This window comes from Balearica regulorum, chromosome 8 (assembly GCF_011004875.1).
Source record: "Balearica regulorum gibbericeps isolate bBalReg1 chromosome 8, bBalReg1.pri, whole genome shotgun sequence".
Taxonomy (NCBI): domain Eukaryota; kingdom Metazoa; phylum Chordata; class Aves; order Gruiformes; family Gruidae; genus Balearica; species Balearica regulorum.
Window position 1 is genome coordinate 33333599 of NC_046191.1, and position 16666 is coordinate 33350264.

The 16666-nt window shown below is 43.3% G+C and overlaps 2 protein-coding genes and 1 long non-coding RNA gene across 3 annotated transcripts in view; 2 read left to right on the forward strand and 1 right to left on the reverse strand.

Annotated features, from left to right (window-relative positions):
* ODR4 (odr-4 GPCR localization factor homolog) overlaps positions 1–4933 on the forward strand; it is a 126258-nt gene extending 121325 nt beyond the window's left edge. The window contains exon 13 of the mRNA XM_075760565.1: positions 4836–4933. Within this exon, the coding sequence (XP_075616680.1) occupies positions 4836–4867 (32 nt within the window). The 3' untranslated portion in view covers positions 4868–4933. The remainder of the gene's footprint in view (positions 1–4835) is intronic.
* Positions 4931–12816, reverse strand: PTGS2 (prostaglandin-endoperoxide synthase 2). The gene is made up of 10 exons (XM_010298897.2): positions 12634–12816; positions 12028–12144; positions 11780–11923; positions 11173–11316; positions 10619–10800; positions 9716–9799; positions 9287–9533; positions 8025–8311; positions 7714–7861; positions 4931–7563 (listed from the first exon to the last, which is right to left on the reverse strand). Exons 1-10 carry the CDS (start codon positions 12683–12685, stop codon positions 7157–7159), a joined length of 1812 nt encoding a protein of 603 aa, XP_010297199.1. The 5' UTR covers positions 12686–12816; the 3' UTR covers positions 4931–7156.
* Positions 9355–16173, forward strand: LOC142602819 (uncharacterized). The gene is made up of 3 exons (XR_012836654.1): positions 9355–9460; positions 13886–13957; positions 16081–16173. It is a non-coding gene; the product is annotated as an uncharacterized LOC142602819 (long non-coding RNA).
* The last annotated feature ends 493 nt before the right edge of the window (positions 16174–16666 follow it).

Below are 16666 nucleotides of genomic sequence, written 5' to 3' on the forward strand. Positions count from 1 at the left end.
TTGCTTTTTGGATTGTTTTATATGTTTTGCTTGATCCCTAAAACACCTTCCATTTCATGGTCAGGTTGAGAAATCTTTTGTTTACCACTAACGCTGGCTCAGTTATGATGACAAACACTGAAACATCTCACCTAGCAAGCAGTGAAAAGAAGCTGGTTTTATGGTTCTGGGGCTAAAAATATGTCCTGAATTTGTCTGAAATTCTATTGATTTATTAGACACTGAGAAAAGTCAGTCCATTTCTAATTTAGAAATGCCTTTTTTTTTTTTTTCTTGCTTTTCTTCCTGCTTTCACTGAGATTATCTGCGCTATGAAAATCTGAGCCCATCAGGGAATGGTCTCTACTTCCCTGCCTCAATGGACATAATACCTTTTTAACAGCTTCCCTCAGATCCGATTGGATCATCTCGTGTTACATCCCAGCCTTATGTAAGAACTAGTATTTCACAGCTGAGCAAGCTCAAAGTGGTTTTGTTTTAATTATATACCCATGACTGCTACTTAGCAACTCTGCCATTATTTGTTAGGCAGGATTAATTAATATTGCCTAGGCAACAGGCTCGAAAGCCACAACTGAAAGGATATCAAGTTGTGTCAGTTCTCAGGGTAAGGTTTTGAAGGTGCTGGAGAACGTATCTGGAGTCAGCGTCACGGCTTTTAGCCCTGTTTTGTTGCTCTGACATGTTTCGCTGAAGCTTTTTGGGGCTTAAAAATCATACTGAACCATTGATGCTTTTGCAATCTCACGGGATGTGTTTTTACACCAAAGCTGTGTTGGGGTCTTAGTCTCACCTACCATCTCTGAAGACCTGCCAGGATAAATTCAGAAATATCCTTATTAGCAGCCACACGTTATGGCGTTACGCTAAAGCCAGTATGGCTTGCACAATGTTTCCTTGATGAATACTTGCGAAAATATTTTCTTTGGGTAGATCTTCATGTTATAGGGGAAAGCAAGATGAGACGACATACCGTTTGGGGAACATGCTGCCTTCTCCAACAGCCACGCGGCTGCTCCATGGTGCTCAGTGTGATGGGCATTGCTTCCACTTTTTTGCCCATTTAGGGGGGCGTGTGTGTGTTTAAAAAGTTTCATGTGCTCTCATAGAAAAGTCTACCATAAATGCAGTCCTTTTGCGGAAAATGAATGGGTGTTAAAATTACCTGTCAGCAGGGCAGGTTTGAACAAGGATGCTTGCACACACCTTTATCCACTACTGTGTAAGCCTGAAGTAATGAGCTACACCTGGCTACCGTGAAAAAATAAAGTGCAGAGCAAGAACGCATGTTCCGCAGGATCCTCCTTTGGGAGTATTTTTGGGTTTATCCTTAGATAGAAGCATGAACTAACACTTTGCCACCATATTAAGTAAAGGTCTGAGACACTTGAAAGCACGATGCTCCTAGTTATGTGACACTGGGAAAATCCATTTTCCCAGTGCCTTTCTTCTGCTACTATTTAACAGAAGAAAAGACCATTAGGACGACATTGGTTAGAAGATGCAATGCATTTTCTACTTTCTGTAGCCCTGCGATGGGCTAGATCCTCAGCTGGTATACAGTGCGTTGGTTTGAAAGTAGATGCTTTGAATATTATTTGCCTTCCTCCCACGAATTTGGGGGTTCTGTGTTTTGGTTTCTATCGGGTGGCTAATACCTGCTGGATAAAATGGCTTGGCTTGCCCAGAACTGAGGACAAGCAACCAGCATGAGTCAACCCTGGAGTGCTTTGTACCCTGCCCTCCCCGATGGTAAACCCGTGCGATCTCACAAGCCTTAACACCCTCTCTCTACTGATGGTGCTCAGCTCCCAACTTGCCCAGGCCACCTCTGACTGTCTGGTTTCTCAAGCTTTACCGCGGCTGGCTGTCAGTGAATGCTGAGATTTTCACTGTGGTTGTCAGCCAGAGAAAATCCCAGAAAGGAAAGTTTAATAGTTTCTTGTGCTACCTTTTCCCTTCTCACTTTCTTGACGTCTACTTTCTTGTTTGTCTCGCTCCCAAAGGGCAGAGGAGGAATGTAGTGGTTGGGGTTTTTTTTTGGTTTTTTTTTTCGGTTGTGATCAGTCTCTTGCCAATATTAATGAAAGTGTCTGGACTTCCCGAGTAAGTAAGAACAGCAGTCACAGGAGATTTTATACTAATTTTAAAAAAATTAAGTATCAGAGGGAAAAAAAGTACAAATTGAAACCAGTCATGTTGCCTCTCAGTATCGTGTTATTTCCAAATTGAAATTCCAGCTTAAAGGAAGAGGAGCACTCAGCTCTTTCCAAGGAGAGGTTTTTTTCCGTATGATGTTTCTACTGCGTTTCTGCCTTGCTTGGCTCTTCTCCTGCCTTTTAGCAAAAAGGTTGGGATCTCTTCATTCACCTCCCTCTCCATATTTAGAGTATATAGCTACAATATATGTATCTACTCTTACAACTTGCAGGTTTTTTCCTTACTGGTCTTCCAAAGCAAACCGCACGTCTTTGCAATAAGCTCTTCCAGAGCTGTTCATCTGTTTCAGTAGCTGTGAACAGGCAAGGAACCAGTGATGTGTCCACCCAGGTTCACTCTGTCTCTCCTTCCCACCCTTCTGCAACTTGGTCAAACTACCTGTTGACTTTTCTGGATAGATGCCAAAGGGTAATTTCTTGCTGAGTGGAAGCTACTTGCGATACAAAAGTCTGCTGCAATCTGGGTAAAGCCTTGGGAGCATTAGTGCTCCAGCGTAAAGGTCAGCGCACCTCCAGCGAGTGTATCAGAAGTAATAAACCCGGTCAGATGCCCGCGAGGCTCCGACTCAGCGCCCATAAAGACCTCTTACGCAGTGGGCAAGCGAGCAAATGACGTACGGCAAAAGTCCTCGGTAAAGGTGATGGCGTATGGTGACCTGCTCCCAAAGCACGCTGCTCTTGTGCTCCTTGAGGGACTTGCCTCCGAGGGTATGACTTGAACACCGAGCCCCCCTCCTTTACCGTATTGCCTTGGGTGAAACAGTTACCTCAACCTAGGCTGGAGAGCAAGTATTTCGCAGGGCAGGTTTCCTCTGAGGAACATTCTTGCCTTTTGTATCATCAGGACATGCCCCTGCTCAGAGGGAAGGAGGAGCTCCTCCACGATCGAGCTATATCTCATCCATCGTGCGCTGAATCCATCCAGACTGGCCCTTCCCTAATTAGGGCAGCAGTCACCTGAAACACCTTCTCCATGGATGACCTCGCTGCTGCCTTCTCGCTGCTGTGCCTCCCCGTGCAGCACCCCGCCATCCCGACGGCAGCGGCCGAGCCTGTCCTCATCCTGCTGAAGCGACCGGCCTTGTCTTTGCTTGCTCCCTCGCCCAACTTCCCCTCAAAACAGAAACGTGTCAGAAATGAATTAACTCATAGAGTGAATGAGTTGATTAATTATTAGGAAAAAAACCCCTCCACGTTGCTTATACATGGTCTGCACGTGCCTCTGTTCACCCACAGTCTCTGCATGTGGCCAGGAGCAGGACTGGAGGGGTGCTCTTGGAAGGATGTTGCATTTTGGGGGCTGAAGGTGGTCACTGAAGTCATGTGGATTGAGTTTTAAGTTGAGGAGAGTTGCTGGAGGTGTTTAGGTGCCTGGGTACAGTAGGAATACAAGGGAACTGCACACTGGTGGAGATGGAAAGAAGCTACAAAGCAGAGGCAGGAAGACAGTCATATTCCCCAGACTGGAGCTGTGGGTCCCTGGGATACGCCTTGGACCAAAAAGGATTTGGGGTGGTTGGAAGGAAGGTGACTCCAGGTGAAGGACTGTGGCTGTGGGGTTGGTCACTTGGAAGAGGCTGTGAGGAGACAGGGCACCAGTACTGGGATAGGAGAGTACCGGGGACCCTCAACAGTGGGATGATAGTGGGGGGCTGAGCACAGAAGGGTGCTGGAGGTGACATTCGGCCAGTGGCTGGGTGGAGGTGGTAGGAGCTGACTGAGGCAATACAAGGTGCATGACCCCCTTGGCTGTCTCCTTCAGAGCTTCCCCTCATTTCTTATCAGAGATGAAAACATAGGGAAGAGACTGGGTGGCCACCGAGGTGCTCTTCACAGGAGAGGAACACATTGCACCAACTCATGCAGTTCCTGCCTGTTTTTATTTAGCACACCGCTGTTCTTGTCCTAGCCCCACTGCCCATCTTCCCAGCCTGCGTCGCTCTTTGCAAAGTTAGTCAATGACTGTGACAAAGCTAACAAAGCGGGACCCTTGTGCAGAAGGAAGGCAGTCAGCAGTGTCAACGAGGACGCGGCTATCACAGCTTCAGAGTTTGCTGTCAGACAAACAACGGCGAGCTACCACTGCTGAAAACATGTCCAAGTGCAAAGACCTTGTCCAAAGACCTTGAGTCTCCTTCTCTGGAGAGATTCAAAACCCACCTGGACGCCATCCTGTGCGACCTGCTCTGGGTGATCCTGCTCTAACAAGGGGTTTGAACTAGATGATCTCCAGAGGTCCCTTCCAACCCCCACCAGTCTGGGATTCTGTGATTCGGTGGCGGCTTGTGTCCCACAGCAGCTTTGCCTTCTGGGGTGGGCTAAGCCTGAAGAGAAAGGCCCATGGACTGTTCTCACTTTGGAAAGCCTAGCACCCAGTAGTGGTGAGGGGAGGGGTTGTTACACCAACTTGGAGTTGTGCAACTCCAGTTCGGCGCTTTCCCTCTCAAACACCCGGGAACAAGAGAGCATCGCTGGCATCTTTGCTATGGTCAATAGCAGTTGGCTTCTCCAGGGATTTCACTACTAAAGAGAAAAAATAACCATATTTGCATGATTTAAGTTACAGGCATCTTGGTTTTGGAATACAACAGAATTTAATGCTGTCTTTGTTGCCAGGTGTTCATAATTCCCTGGAATTCTCCATCTAATCTTGAGTGGCAAATAAGATGAAAGAATATTGCTGAAGGAAATCACAAGCAAATGAGCCCATGCAGGTAATGTTTTCAATTTATTTTTATAAACATTTGCACATTAAAAAACATTCTTGTCCTACAAAAACAATGTGAAAAACAATTCACAGAATTTTAAATAAATAATCTCAAACATACATTTTTTTAATCAGGAGCAACTTGAACCCAGCCAAACCCAGCAGGTTGGGTCACACTGTTGAAATGTGGCTGCAGAGTACAAAAACGCAGAGCGAACATGATTCCTTTCTGAAGCAGCAACTTATAACTTAACTCAAATTACATGGTCCGAGGAATTCGTCTTTACCTACCCCGCGATAACTAGATCTGTCCAGGCTTGTCTCCCTTTGACTCTAAGCCAAACACTTTTCCTTGTTACCGGCAGAAGGGTGCTCTAAAGAAGCATGTTCCAAAGATGGATCTGAATGACAGTTACGTGCTTAACGAGCGTCCAGGCAGTCTTCACTTACAGAGTACTGACCACCTTTTGGTACAAGTTTTTCCCCTTCTTCACGGTTCAAATAATAGAAAAAGGAAAACAAATGCCCTTCTTTCTCCCAAAGCATCCATACGAAAGATCACCTCACATCAGTCACCAGCATTGATCGCTATAGGAGATGTAACAACTCCAAACTTACTCAGCATAAGGTAATCAGTGTCTCCAAACAAATCAACAGAAAACAGAACTCACTGTCAAACTATACTAGTGCCGCAGCTGTTGCAATGTACGGGCCTCTATAACCATTTAAGAGGTTCCGATGCAATATAAAACTCAAGTCCTTTTCCACAAGCAGTCAACGAATTTTGCGCAGGGGCACAGAATACCAGGTTGCTCTACTCCAGTCTGAAGTGACTTTTTCCTTTTTACCTACAGTTCCCCAGCTGTTTTTATGGGAAGATCATCTTCTACATTTCCTCTCTAGAAATTAAAGAAAGATACCCTTATATGCAAAGGTTGAAGTGCTGGTACAAGATCCTGCGTAACTTCTTATGTGCCCAGATGAGACTAGATATTTTAGTGGTGGATCAGGACAGATATGTCCAGACTTTGTGCTAGCTAGCCAGTTTCATTTAAGCTTAAGCCACTTACTTAAAATGCCTCTGTTTATAAATTACAAACAAAACATTATTCCTCCTCCCCCAATAAATAGAACTATAAGTTAGAAGTATGCCTTGTGCACACAGACATAGGCTACCTTCAAGTCTTAGTACCTCAAAGCTTTGCTAGATCTATTCTGTATTAGTTTTCCTGCTGTGTATGTTCACACAGCTTCTCAATATTTACTCTTCCCCAATAATCTCCGTGTTTTGGGTACAAAGAGCAATACTATAGTCACATTTTTAATGAAAGCAACACTCTCCATCTGTTGTTAAAGCGACAGAAATTAAAATTGTATTATCAAATAGACCAGAGAACGACAGCAATGGAAAAAATACCAATACTTTGGACTAAGTTTAAGACCTCCCTAAACTTGCACAATAAAACATCTGTATCAAAATACAAACAGCCTGATCAGTTATTTCTAAGCTTAGTATCTCTTGCACAAATAATACTTCTGTGACATATGCTTCAAAAATAAGTAAGATCCAAGAGTAATTATTTAAATAAAATATAACTCAATTTAAAAAGTACGACACAGAAAAGTAGATTTATACATAAAACCAAACATGTAAGTTACCGTACAAAGTGCCTTATTTGCAATGAGGGAGAGGTAGCATCAACGATAAATGCAATGCATTTTCTGACTTTACATAAATAAGTGAGTCTCAAGTATCAGTTGTTTGGGGTTTTTTGTTCATCCTAGAGTGCTCATACTGAATTCGTAATCTTTTCTGGCAGTTTTCATTAAGTCAAATTTTCTTGTACTTTTAGTTCAATGGTTCGTTGTCAAGTTTAAGAAGTTGCTGAGGCAATAACTTGCTTGTGTAGTGTTATGTGACCTATCAAGTGAAAAGATAAAAAAATCCCACCAACACCCTTTGTCAAGTATTTAAAAAAAAAAATAATTAAAAAAGTTGGAATCTTGGTCCACTTTGGAATACATAGTTCTGTTACAGAAGAATTTAAACAAGGGATTCACAACTGTAGACCTCAAACACAGAAAATCCCTTTTGTAAATGGAAGCCTTACCCAAGTAAGGAATCTAGAGCAACCCCCACAATGAAGATGCTCAAGTTGTTTTTGTTTTTAAACACTTTAAGCCATAAATAGAATAAATTATATAATTAAATAAATAAATAGATGGATTTTTACAACTCAGCAGATCGCTCTTTCAGTAGTAGTGTGGGGTTGATATCTTCCATTGCTGTTTTTGAGGTACTAACATTAATAGTTGCCTCTGTAGGTTCAGGATTTAAGATGTGGAAAGCAGTGAAAGGACAGCCTTTCACATTGTTGCAGATGAGCTTCTGTAAGGAGGCGGTATTAATTATTTCAAAGCCCACTTTTCCACCGAAGGTGCTTGGCTTCCAGTACTCAGGGGAGCAGATTGCATTTCCCATCAGTCCTTTCAGGGAGAACGGAGCTCCAATCTCCACCATTGTTTCACCAAAGATGGCACCTGGTCGTGGCTTCTCTACGAGGAGGCCTGGATACAGCTCCATAGCATCGATGTCTCCATAAAGCTCTTCCAGTTCAGCTGCCATTTCTTTTTCTCCTGTAATTATTGATAAGTAAACACCGTAAGTGGAAAAGTCCTATTTTCATGGCAAGACTATCCTGTTCAAGTCTGGTACTAGCATGGCAGGACTCTTACCCATTTTAAGAAAAAGGACCCTTGTTTTTTAGAAAACATGAAAACTGTTACCTGTAAGTTCTTCGAATGACTTGAATGGTTTCAACATGAAGCGTTTCCTGTACTCATTCAAGGACTGGTATCTCATTTGTCTGCTTTGGTCAATTGAAGCCTTTGCTACTTTCTGTACTGCAGCAGGAACATTCTTCCCACCAGCAACCTGTTTAATAAAGATGAAAAGTAGTAAGATCTCCCAATAAGAGTCATGAGGAAGTCGTGCCTTTATAGCATATGATTAGTTCTGGACGGCTTTATTCCACCCCCTGGTCCCATCCCCAGTTTATGGCTCTGCTAGTTCACTAGCAACTTGAGAAAGTACCTACCCTGCCAGCACTTTGCTTGGAGAAAGATTTCACCATATGGGAAAGGCCATGTTCCAGCATTATAGAGTTGTTGTAGAGGAACTGCTGGAAAGTGTACTCCTGGTCATGTATCTGGAAAGTGTCAGGCAGAAGCGGGTGCCAGTGGTATAGAGTGTTGAATTCGGCTGCAATTCGGTTCTGGTACTGAAATCGCTGGTTGAACAGCAGCTCAGGATCAAACTTGAGTTTGAAGTGGTAGCCACTTAAGTGCTGCACATAGTCCTCGATAACGATCTTGATTGTCTCTCCTGTTGGACAGTAAAATAAGAGAGAATATTGGTACTGGTTCCCTGAGAAACTTTAGGTGGTTACTCTGCTCTGAGAGGAAATACCACTGCTGAACTGTTCTAAAAAACCCCTAACTATAGCGATCAGGATAACAAACATGTCAACATTCTGTTATGTCCTACAGAAAGTGATTCATATATTTGATGTGGCTAAGGGGTGGAACAGTACTTTCTATCCCAACAGTTTTTGGCTGTGGTAGAGAAGTGTTTTCTGTAGCCTGCTTCCCCCTGAGATATGCTTCCTTGTATATTCCAGAGAAGAGCAGTGTGTTCAGTTATACAATACTCTCTAGGACAGAGGTAGAGGATAATGAAGAAAGTTGGTATTCGAAATCAACTCTCAGCTTCTGAGCTGCTTACTACAATTGTCTTGGTTTACTATTCCAGTCAGTTTGGGCAAGGTCTTTTCAAGCTCGGTGTCCATTGCCATTTACACAAAACAAAATACCACTGAACAGCCAGTTAGAGCAAGTCTGTAGAATTACATTTTACGTAACTTCCTGAACTTTAGGCATAATCACAGCCTTTCCTTTAAAGCATACCTGAACTGACCCAACCCCAGGGGGAAAGAAAAAAAACCCCACAAAAACCCCCACAAGATCTGAGAGTATGAGGTCATCTAGCTTCACAAGCTTTCTCTGCGAAATGAACCTTAGCTTCCTGCCTTTTCACTGCTTTCAGCTCTGTTTCCCTTAGATAAGGGAATGAAGTATCACTTAGCCTGGTTTTCTTCAGTTCTGTCCTTCATAGCTGGCAGGAAGCTGTATCTTAATACAATCCTAGTGACAGGTCACGAAGGCTCGAATGTATGCCCTCACACACCAGGTTAAGTAATAGCTTTTCCTCTTACTACACCTACTGCAGCTGTGGTAGATAATGCGTAGAAGGGTCATGCTCAAGAGAAGGTTAGTCACACGTAGTAGAAGTGACACTCACCTATCAATATGAGTCTCGTTGTTTGGAAGAGCTGCTCATCATCCCACTCTGGATGCTCCTGTTTCAGGATATCACAGACCCGGTTGTGTTCCCTCAGCCATATTGTAGCATACATCATCAAGCCTGGGACCAAACCAAACACCTCCTGCCCGACCGAAAACTGCAAGTGTTCAGGTACGTGAGGAGGGTAGATCATCTCTGCCTGAGTGTCCTTCACAGTTGGTGGATACATTTCTCCATCAATCATCTGCCAGGGGGAGGTAGCAAGAACATGCCATAAGCTATGATGCTTAGGAGTTAAGCTGCGTTGACTCTGTTAGTACTGACTTTAGGCTTACATTTTAGATCAACTACACCATGCATAGAGTGCTAGTTTTAGGAAATATATGTCATCCAATAAGAAGGCAGGAATTCTGAGATAAGACATACCTGGTATTTTAGCTTTCCATCCTTCAGGAGTCTCAGTTTAAGTTGTCTCTCCAGAGTCTCTCCATAAATATGGTTCAAGTCAACCTATAAAATAAAAAGCATTTGGAACATGAAGCCAAGCCGCATTTTTTGCTATTTTAGGATAGGTCCCACTTCTACGGATGCCAATAGGAGCTCATCCCTTAGATGTTTACCTTTTAATTATATTATTGTTACCTTATAAGTATCATGCGCTGATATTTAAGATGTAGCCAAATTATTTCCTGGCAACTGGAGCCATCTCCACATAAGAGCAAGTTTTTAAACTGACTGGCAATTTAAGAGGACTCTGTTTAAAGTGTCAGCAGCTTTCTATTATGCAGACAGCTCTTTGCATATACACACATATTTTATAGCTTTCTGTTTCAGACATACACACCACACTCTTTGCCCAAAGGCTGCCTGTTTTCTAGATAAAGATCCTAAATCCAAGTCTGCTTTTGAAGTTCTTTTAAAATTAAATCTCTTCAATTATCAGCACACAAGATACGTCACAGTGCTAGATACAGCTCTTTGTAACCGACAGCAAGAGTCCAGAGCCAGTGAGTATCCAGAACTTATCTAACATGCTTTAGGTGAAAGCAGATTCTTAGAAAGAATAAAAACAGTCCTGCAGGTCACTGTGCAGGTATTTTAAACAGAGCTACATGCTTTGCACAAGCAGTTCTGACCCAGTAAGAAATGCTATCGAGTGCTGGAATTTTGCCTACAGAAGGGGTAAGCCCATCTGTTTGTGGCAAACAGTGTTGTACAGTATCTGCACAGGTGTTTGTGTACCCTGACCACCCGTAAGGTGCCATTCTAGCTGCCCAGTAGCTCCTAAGAACTAAGTGCTGCGTTTCAGTTACAGAGCTATAATCGTACCCCATGGCCAAGAGCTTTAGTGAAGCCAGGTCCTTTCTTCTGGTCCGTCTTAAAGAACTGATGTGTGAAGTGTTGGGCAAAGAACGTGAACATCACATTTGTGCCTTGTGGGTCAGGAATAAATTTTTTCCTTAGTAAAAACTTCTCCACAATCACCTTTGAATCTGGGAGCTCTTTCTTACCTGCAAGAGAGAGAGATATTCAAGACAACAATGTTTATGCAATACTTAATTTTGTTCCTAACAACAAAAAGACTTGAGACATTCAACGTATTATTGAAGGATAGCAGCATACAAATAAGGGGAGCTCTGCTTTTCTATGCTCGCTGTCTTTATTTTACTTCTAAATTCCCTGCTTTTAAGCATATAACTCAATATTAAAGGCCACGAGTTATCTTTTAGGTCTTTACACAGTGTATCCAAAACACGGCTGTTCTTAAAGTCAGCTACACTGAAAAAAGGTTATAGACAAGCAGGTCTCATGGTATTTTCTAAGAGGGTAAGATAAGTAGAAATTGCTAGAAGTGAACATTACACATCTGGTTTATTCCTTACCTTTAACACCCATTGGTGTTGGACAGTCAAGTCCTACTGGTGGAAGGCTTCTTGTGTAATAGGAAAGATTGGAATAAGCTTCCCAGCTTTTGTAACTATAATCACTGTTGTAAGTTGGTGGGCTGTCAATCAAGTGTGATCTTGCTGGAAAAGAAAAAAAAGTATTTTTTTTTTAAAACTGTACATTTTGGTCTCAAAAATTAAATCAGAAGGCCAGATCTTTTCCATGTATTTTGGCAGCAGTTGTATTGACAAATTCCACACACATCAGTAACTGATGTTAAATGGGATTACAGTTACTGAATAACAGGACTGGGTTGTGGATTATCAGCCGGATGCAACTATTAACATGAGCAATTTAGTGCAAAGTTTATGCAAGCAAAATCAAAGATTCTACTAGAGATCAGAGCAAAATACATTTCCATTTCAAAGCGTGTTTCATACAAGTATCCATCATGCCGAAATCTTAAATCTTAGTTGGGGTGTTTTTATCTTAGTACGTTTTAGCTTACTAACTTTATATATGGACCAATCAAGTACAATATTCTGGAGTCCTACAAGGAACTTCTACCAGTTAGGAGGACTAGAAGAGAGAACTCATACTTACACGTTAATACATATCTCATAATAGCATCTCGTAAGAAGGGAATGTTGTTGATGATATTCCAGGCTCCTTTGAAGTGGGTGAGGATGTAGTGGACAGTATTCGGCGAAGGTTTCAATGTTAGCCTCAGCCATGTAAAGAATTCCGCTGTGAGCATCAATGGAAAGATTGTTATAAATTAGCTATCGAGAATAATCTGCCAACCAAATTCTCAAATTTCATTTCCAAGCAAAGAGATTTGAGGTACTTACGTGTTGTACAGTTTTCCCCATAATACCCTGTCCTTGTACAATCACATTCATACTGATCGAATCCTGTTGTCATGCATACTCCTCTGTTCTGACAGGGGTTTGAGCAGCAAGGGTTGGCTGGAATGAAACCAAAGGCTCCCAATTAGCATCTCATAGCGTGACACTGGTACTCTCATCTCACTCAGGTAATTTTTCAGACATAGGTAGACAATGCCCTGAAGTTTAGTGCTTATCAGGAAGACCAAAGAATGAATATCCATTCACACTAGCCTTTAGGCTGCCACAGGTATTAGTTATCAACAAAAGCATAGGAATTTGTCTGTTTCCTCACAGCCATAAACCTCCTCAGAAGAGCTAGATTGTCTCACACAGTCCCAGGGAGTCCCCTTCCTACCATACATCAAGTAGCAAGAAACCACAAAAGAATATGTAACAAAGAAAAAAATAAAATCATTAAATCCACCTGCAGCTGAAAAACACAGAAAATAAATGCCCGTCCGTGCTTCGAACCAGCATTCCCCCGCGGCCGGCCGGACCTGCTCCTGCCCCTGAAGGGACGGACAGACAGACAGACAGACAGGGACGGGACAGGACAGGACAACTCACCTCCGTGGCTGGCAGCCAGGAGAGCGGCTAGCAGGGCGCAGGGCAGGATCATGTCCCGGCGGGGATCTGGCTGTGGCAGGTTCTGGCTGTGTGCGCTGTTTCACTTAGGAGAGACACAAGTACTACTCCCCAGTAGGAGTCCGCCTATTTATTCCCACCCGTGTTGAGTCACCGCGTCATCTCGCCGGAAACTACACGGTTTTTCGGGGCTGAGCGGTAGTTGGCTGTTGTAGCCCGCCGTCCGCTCTTACCTGCCGCCGCCGTTCGCTCTTACCTGCCGCGGACCGCGGTCCCCCACATTCGTCACGGTGCGGTGGGGGTCCTGAGGTGCCGGTGGGCCCGTCGTACCTCATGCCAAGCCTCCGCCGCGGCGGGCAACTGCTCTTCCCGCCGGAAGCCCCGGGTGGGCGGACGGGCGTCGCCCGGCCCCCCCCCTCCCCCCCGTCCCGTTTGAGTTCCCCGCGGCCTCGGGGAAGAGGAAGAGGAGGAGGCGTCGCTCTGGCGGAGGTGGTTCCTCATCGCCCGGGCTCGTCCTACCCCTGTCGGCGGCTCGTCGGGGCAGGGCGGCGGGCAGCCTCCCCCGGGCGCGCTGGGCCTCACGGCGCTCCGCGGCGGCTGGCGGTTTGCCGAACGTGTCGTTCGTGCGCGGGCTCCAGAGAGGGGCCGAAATTCCTCCTCCTCCTCCTCCCCGCCCGCAGTTTTCTGACCCCACCAAACTGCCCCTTTTCCGACCGGTGTTTTCAAAAGGCAGCTCGTTACTACACCTGCCCGCCCCGGAGAAAACAAGGTGGTTAATGTGGTGTTTTCAGTGCCTTGGCTGAACGAGTGGTTGGAGGGCTTACTTTCTCTAGAGGCGCGAAAGGGGCCTCGCTGCAAAGCTCTGGTGTCGCAAATGAACGCGCTCAGGGGAAGAATGAACGCTGAGCGTGTTTAATTTTACGTGTATATACTTGTGTTTCTGACAAGACCAAATCCCGTTATTAGGTATCACATTTTGAAGTGACTAGTGACTTTTTCCCAGTGTTTTTGCTTTAAAATACTCCCTCTGCTCTGTATAGTTGCATTGTAAATAAATCTTTGCTCATTTCCTTCAAATACTGCACAGATTTTGCTGTTTGAGGATGCTTTACCAATTTTTCATAGTTGGGGTTTTTTTTAATCAGTAAATCTACTTATCTGTTACTTTTTTTAATAGTCGTTGCGTGGCAAATGTGATTCGAAACAAGTAACACAGTTGTGTAATTCTCTTCAGCAGGCTGCTGGGGGGTTGTGGCAGTCTTCCCGTTGCACTTTCGCCCCTGATGTCAGCATTGAATGCCAAAGGGTAAAAAAAAAAAAAAAATCCATTGCTGTTTCAATATAAATATCTTTTTGAGGTTCTATGCTGATTTGTGTTTAAATTGCAAATTGATGACTTTATAGAAAGTGGATCTGGTCCAGTTTAAACAAAATCTTATTTTCGGCCCAGAAGAGTTGTGTTGTGGTTAGTGAATAATTTGTGTACATCAGCAATAGGTCATCCTAGACGTTTCGGAGAATGATGCACAGAAATCTGTAGTGGCACGATTCTTCTGGCATAGGAAAAGCCTTATATTATATATTTGTATATTTATATGCATGTGTGTAAACAAAAACCCTCCTGGCCTTGGCGCTGGAAGCAGAGGATGGCTGTTGGGAGCAGACCATCAGTTACTGCAGGTCGTGGCTTCGCGGAAGGCTTGTAACTGCGGCTCAGCCTTACCACGAGGGACAGGGGGATGTTCTGTTCCCACATTACGAGGTGTCATGAGCCAGACTGACTAATTATGAAACAGTGGTAGTGTCCAGCGGAACAGGGTATGGAAAGGGATGCATGGTGTGCACGAGGCTGTAGATTGATGGCCTGGCTTTCTGGATTTCACGTGTCTGTTTTATGCTGATTTTATTCCGTCTTATAAAGCTTTTATTGATGCTGTTAGATAGTAAGACTTGGCAAGTGAGCTGTTATGTTTTAATAAGGTGCATAGGAAAATGTAAATCCAGAAAATGTTTCTAGGGTGTAGAACCAGTAGCGTTAAGGGGAAAACTGAACTAATTGTGTGCAGCTAGAGAATTACCCCTAAGATGATCATACAAAGCTAACAATGCTATGATTTGGAGGACCCTGGGGATACAAGTAGCTGATACTGCTTAAAGTTTTGAATTATTATAAAGAACCAATGTGCAAACTGAGGAGCAGGGCAGAACTTGAGCCTTGGCAGGGGGCCCTTCCCCTTAGGAAGGGGTGCTTTTTGCAGCTGCAAAGCCAGCAAGCTCTCTTTCGCCTTCCTCCCTCCTCTATGTACAGCGCAATGTGAGCTCTCTGCAAGTCTGTTTTCGGCTGGGGAAGGTCACTCGTGCGCCTGATAGCTGCTGTGTAACTGAAAGGATTCTTCAGCGTTCCAAGATGATGGAAATCAGGGAGACATGATAGTGCTGTTTTTCTGAAGGCTGCCCTTCCCCGCTTGTTGCTTAGAGATTGTCTATAATAAAGAACTGATTATATGTTGGAACGGGAATTTTTCTTAAAAACAAAAGTTCGCTGTGGCAGGATTCACCACCAGGTGGAGATTTTATGCATCAACTAACAAGTGCTCTTTTTTTTTTCATTTCCCAGCATATAAACTATCTTTGCAAAAAATCGGTATTATTTTTACTTCTGCAATAGTTATTTTTAGTAGCCTTTAGTCCAGAGGAAAGCAGTCTGTGGAACAGAGTAGCTTCCTCAACCTCAACATTTTTACGTTGGCTGAAATTTGAGGGAATCACCTCCTCCAGAAAGCTTTTTGTTCCTGTTTCTATTTTAGGTTTGACTGCATCTGAAAGGTTATATATAGAATACTTATCAAATTCACACCTCTCTGCTGAGGTCAGGTTGCCGTTTCCCAAAAAGGCAAGATTTCACAACAGGATTGGGAGAAGATACAGCAATCCTAAGGATTGACGTGCTTCAGTAATGCCACTAAAAGAAAGGGAGACAGAGCAGCAGCAGGGAAATTGTTGTCCCCTGGCACTGGTGCTACTCCATTTTTGTGCTGACTCCTGAAAATCCAAGGCAAATGCTGTTGTTCTAATAATAATGATTTTTCTGAGACGACATTTCTGTGGAAGGGAGGATTGAGGCTTTGCAAAGCCCGTTGTGTGTCTTCCTTGCAAAGTGTGTCCAGCCTTTAAGCATAGCTTTCAAAGCAACAAAATCCTGCCAGCAAATGTGTCTTTTCTCCCTGATTGTTTTCATTCATTTTATGTGTGTCATTTTTGTCAGTGGGAAAAATTAGTAAATTCCTCACTTTGGGAATATTTTCACCCCTGAAGTGAAATTCAGCTCTGCCATTCTGGGACAATTCTTAACAGCTGCACATGGAAATTAAGTCATAATTCTATACATGATGGAATATAAGCTAATACGGATTTTTTTTGCCCCAATAGTAGGTAGAACCCCACATGAGCTGTTTTTTGACAACTTTAAAGGAAGCAGAGAGTGTGAATGCAGAAGGATTCACTGAGTATTACTGCCCTCTTTTGCTGGATGTTTGTTTCTTATTGTATGACATGATAAATGATAAGTAGCTCATTTTTGCTGTTCTTACTGTTTACCTGATACCTTATTTGAGAATAAGTTCTATTAATTTAATCATTTGCAATCCAGGCCACATAAAGCTCTGTCTTGTAATCAAACTCTGCAAGATTATGCTGTCATTAGAAATTGTTAAATAAAAGGAAAAAAATTGAGTACTTTTAAGTAACTTGAATTTAAAAAGATAAAGGGATAATTCAGAATACTTTTCGTTCTTCCAGAATTTCAAGTTGTAGCTATCAAAAATGGAATTGACCAAATACTTGAACTACCAGATTATAGTGCGCTGTTAAAAAATAATTTAAAAAATGGCATTGCCATCAGATGCATGGGAATGACTCCCAGAGGCTTTCACTGCGAGTCGAATGCTGTATATGTCAGAGAAGTGCACTAAATTGAAAGGCAAGATGAATTAGATTTATAATTTGCTGGGGAAAA